General features: G+C 52.7%; 1 protein-coding gene across 1 annotated transcript; it reads left to right on the forward strand.

Annotated features, from left to right (window-relative positions):
• Positions 1 to 416: 416 nt before the first annotated feature.
• Positions 417 to 3463, forward strand: LOC309828711 (POM121-like protein 2; the record flags this gene model as incomplete). The annotated part of the gene is given in 8 exon segments (XM_082664227.1): positions 417 to 722; positions 724 to 862; positions 865 to 944; positions 946 to 1242; positions 1246 to 1284; positions 1286 to 1822; positions 1825 to 2654; positions 2656 to 3463. Coding segments are annotated over 8 exon segments (3036 nt in total).
• Between the last annotated feature and the right edge of the window lie 1581 nt (positions 3464 to 5044).

Consider the following 5044-nt stretch of genomic DNA (forward strand, 5'->3'; position numbering starts at 1 on the left):
CTCGGTGCCGGGGCCGGGAGCCGGAGTCTGGAGACCCAGCGCCTGCTCGACTCTAGCTCTGGGACTCTAGCTCAGGGACTCCGGCCGCGCGCGTCCTCTCCAATCCCTCTCCTCGTGCCGCGCGCTGCAACCCGGAGAGGAGAGGAGAGAGGCCAGAGCGGCCAGCTTAGGCCTCAAACTAGCAGAGCAGGCTACGGAGACGGCTGAGGTCCCGCGTGTCCTCTGTTTCCACCGGCCGCTCACTTTCGGATGCAGGACCTGGAGGGTGAGGAGCGCCCCGAGACCCTTTCACTTTCCTCGCGCAGGGATCCCAACCGACACCGGAACACTTCGACTGCGGCTGAGTCACTAGGCGTCAGAAACCTCGAGAGCCCAAACCCGAAGTCAAAGTCACCGACCCCGCCTCACTGCTCCACATGGGCACTTACGTGGGCAAGCTGGGACTCTGGCCGTCATCCCCAGCAGGGGGGCGCACAGACTTGTCGGAGAGACCCTTGAACCGCCGGCCAGCTCAGCCCCTTCATCAGATCCCCCGGGTTCAGCACGTCCATCGTGCCCACCCTGCCCCTCGGCACAGACCTGCGAGGAGCCTGCCGAACTGGGATCCTACCAGTCCCAACGCGTGCGTGGTCAATGAGGCTTGGAGGCCCTTTCCCATGAACAGGTCCCGGAATTCCATCATGGGGCCTCTTCCCTCAGACTGGTGGGAAAGTTACTTCAAGGGGGAGTATCTGGTCTCTTCGGCACCCCAGGGCAACAAGGAGCCCGGTGACCAGGAGGCTCGCTCCTCGTGAGCGGACAGCGCCCCCCTCCACTGCCCCAGCAGAGGTAACGAACTCTGCAGGGGTCTCACCTTCTGAGAAGCCCCAGACCCATGTGCGAAGGAGACAGTGCTGAGGGCCCTCAGAGAGTGCAAGAAGGGGAAAGTGAGATGGGAAGAACCACTTGTTCCATGAGAGCTTGGACAGTAAGAGGATTCCAGAGACCAGACCATCTGCGTTTAAGCCTCTGATGAAAAATGGAGTCCTCACTTCTTTCGTGCCGAGGCCTGGGCCTCTGAAGAGAAGCCTCGACTGCTGGGGCTCAGATCACAGCTTGAATAACAGGCCCAGCTGCTCCTCCATGGACTCCTTGGCCAGCTCACACACAGGTGGCCCCCTTAGCTCCCAAAGAAATGCTATTACAAGCTCTTACAGCTCTTCTAGAGATTTCTCTGAGCCTTGGAAGAGTATTCCCAGTACATAACTCCAGGTACCAGAGTGGCCAATGAAAAGGAAAGAACATTGGTCATCCGTCTCACTCTCCAGTCCCAGTGGTATCAGATGAGTCCCCAGAAACATCTGGCAGCTCTGGGCAACAAAATCAGGTTCCCCTGCTTCCGTCAAGCCCGGGGAGCCAGTTGTCCCTGACTCCGCCTCCTCAGCTGGGTTATGCAGTCCCCAAAGACCTGGCCTTAGGGAAGAAAGCTGGACTCCAATGGAGCAACAAAGCCAGAGAAGATACGACTGAGGTCACCACAGACTTTGTCCCTGACACTTGGTCTGCTATTCAGCCTCCCCTGTCCCAGGGCACTGATCCTCAGCTGGAAAGCTTACATAAAATGCAGGAGTCTCCAAGTCCACTGGCCTTCCCACAACCTACCGGAGAGGCAATCAGTGTGGCCCACTCGCCTCTGAAGACAGCGAGCCTGCTGGCCTCACATGGGTGCTCCCAGTCAGAGCCCCTTTCAGGCACCTCCTCAGACTCAAAACCCACCACTACTTTCATCCTCCTGACCCTTGTTTCTCCCACAGCACCAGTCACTGAGACCACGTGGCCACTTCAGCCTCTCAGGCTGCCATACCCCGAGACTCCCCTGCCATTAACCCTGCAGCACCCACTATGCAAAGCACTTTGTTTGGATTGATGAGCAGCCCAGCCCCCCATCTTCCTGCATCTGCACCTCCTGTTGCAACTTCTGCTGACCGCATGTCAAAACCCATCTTGGGGCTCCCAGCCAATAGTGAGATCGGAGGCTCCTCATATTCCAGAATTTCAAGAAGAGCTGCAGCATCTTCACCTCCAGGTATCTCAACTCCCACCTTCAAGCCTATCTTTGGCAGCATAAGACCACTTAAAACTATGCCCGTGAGAGCTCCTTTCTCTTTCAAGCAGACCTCTCCTCCACCTACTCCTGCTTCTACCCGTCTCTTCCATGGCCTGGTCAAGGCTACCTCTGTAGTCATGTCCACCACCCCAGCCAGCACATCCAAAGGCTCCTTTAAGCCGCCTTTGGAATTTGGTGTAGTGAATGTTACCAGTACCATGGGCCGCACTTGCTCCATCCCTTCCACTTGCCCCCCTTTTCCTCTCGGGGCTGCCTGTGCTTTCAGGGCCAGCTTCTCCCCAGATGCAGACTTCACTTTCCCACTGTGCCAGCGTCCAACCATTCCTACTGTGCACACAGTCACCATCTTTAGCCAGGTTCTTCCCAGTGCTGTCCAGATATCCCCTACCAGGAGCACTGCCGATTTTAGCGCTGTGGGTGGCCCTCCGGCAGCTTCAGCCCTAGTAACCACCAGCCAGCCTGCATTATCATCCAGGATCTCCAGTTTGACGTCAGCATTCACAATTCCCTTGGAGTCAAGCTCAAGGCCACCTTCCCCACTAACCCTGCTCCCAACCTGCATTTGGGGCTGCATATGTGCAGAAGCAAGAAGCCCCCCAGCCAGCCCTTGGCCCAAGCTTCTGTAGCTCTCCCATTTTCGGAAGCTCAACAGTGGCCTCCTCAACCCCAACACCGACCCCAGCCCAGCCATCCTTCAGCGGTACCACGCAGTCAGCCTCTGGGGGTTTGGCACCACCAGCCTCCACCTTTCACATCCCTGCCAGCTTCCGGCCGGCCTTTGACAGCACTCCAGTAGGTTCCCTTTGGTCTAATACGAATGGTTTGGGAGTTGTCACCCCAAGCCACCGGACTGGGGCTTGTGGCTCAGTGTTTGGCAGCACAGCCCCACGACCATTTGACTTTGGGGGATTAGTGAGCCCTGTGGACTGTGAGGAGACTGGGCTCAGCGTCACTGCCCCAGACGCGAGCTCCAGCTCCGGAGCACTCAGCCCTGGAGCAGTGCCGAGTGGGAGCACTAACACCATCACACCCTTGGGGAAAGGCTGGGGCCCAGGCAGCCAGGGCCGGACCAGCCAGGGCACACCTTTGGCCCTGGGGAAGGCCAGCATTTCTGCAAGAGAAACTATGTTTGGGGACACATCCATGGCCTCCTTTGCTCAGAGCACCCCTGTCATTGGATCAGTTAAGGCAGGCAGCAGCCTTGGCTTTGGGATGCTCTCTCCACCGCCCCAGGGCTCTGTTGGGAGAAGATCTTTCAGACCGTCAGCCCCTTTGTTTCCCATTGGTGCAAAATCAAAAACCCCAAAGAATCGGGAGCAAGGGTATTCCCGAAGGCATCATGCCCACAAGAAATAACTTGTGTTCTTTGCCATTCGTACTCTGATTTGGACCTCAGCATAGTAAAGTGCCTCAATCACTTCTGATTCTCTACAGCGAAAATACCTCAGATCTAAGGTGAGAGGTTTGCACATTCACCTTGTGGTCCTAATCTACATTCTAGAGGAAAATGAAGGGCTAAAGTATCTAGTGGTGACAGCAGGATGAAACTGAGTGGAACCAAATCTTTGGAATTGAACGGAGCCTTGCCTTCCGCTCCCTACCCACTCCTTTCTGTGTCAAGGGTGAGCTCAGTCAGGACACCGCCTCCTGCTTTTTTCTCTGGGAACAGACGTGCCAGGGAGGCAAAGAGTACAACCCATATTCTCTTGCATCTTTGGGAGGAGGATTAGATTCTCTCTAAATCTTAGCCTGCTTTTATTAGGCTCAAAGAAGTGGTTCCTTTATCTGGTCCCCTAGGGAGGCCGATTCCTCATTTCTTGCTATTTTGCTCCTCAGTTGGCTCTTGGAGAAGATTTTTTTTTAGTTTAATTTATTTATTTTGTGAAGCTTTTAATGCAATTTGACCGTGAAGCCAACTTTTCCTTGAGGATCAATGGTCTACCCATGAGAGCATCCATAGGAGGGCCAGGGGAGGAAAAACACAGAGTGGTGCAACCTTGCTTCTTTTCTTTACACCATAGGTCATAATTCCTCCATAATTACGAGTGAGAAATGCTCAAGGAGGGAACCAAAGCTTCTACTTTTCTTTTAATTTGTACCTTATAAAATTACCCTCTACCTCACATCTCTCCCAGGTAGGGTGGGTCGGGCAGGAAGACTCTTGGGCCTGAGAACAAAGGGAGAAAGGGAGGAAGAGCAGATACCTAAGCTGACCTCTGTACTGTAACCAATGGGAGGTCTATGAGTAGCTACGACATATTCCATCCTGATGGAAAAAAAGAAAAGGCAAGAATGACTCCCTGAATGCATCTATCTCCTGTTTTATGGATACCTTTGAAGAGACCTAACTGGAAAAATAAGCAATCTTAAGTTGGTTGATAAAATAAAAATAAATTGTTGAAATGAATTTATGATACAGGAATTGCTATAAAACTCATATCTATTCAGAGGCAGAAGAATATTAAGAAACTTGCCCAAGCTCAACCAGTCAGTAAAGGTTAGATTTGGGATTTCAACCCTATTGGCTCCAAAGTGTGTGTTCGCTTCTCCCTCACTACAGCAAATCACCAAAGTCAGACCTCTAACCCAGGTATATAGGACTCTAAATATCCATGCTGTTTCTACTTTGAAAGGCATTCCACAACCCAAGATTGCCATCTTACAGAGGGGGGCAAGAGGAAAAGTATTAGACAATTTCTACAGCTCTTTACATGATAATTTAACATTTATACAGTGATGACTGTATACCTTGTATCGTGCTTTGCACCAGCCATTCAGAGGTGAAGGAAAACTTCTGCTTTGAAGATTACAATTTAGTGGGGAGACTGGTAAGTAAGCCAGTGATTCCATAACAAGCTTGGAAGCAGGGCAGGAGGTCATCTTATCTAAGTCTTGAAACTTGAATTCTGTCTTACGGTGTGTGTTCTCCAGTTCTAG

The sequence above is a fragment of the Grampus griseus genome (genome assembly GCF_964374135.1).
Source record: "Grampus griseus genome assembly, chromosome: 10".
Classification (NCBI taxonomy): Eukaryota; Metazoa; Chordata; class Mammalia; order Artiodactyla; family Delphinidae; genus Grampus; species Grampus griseus.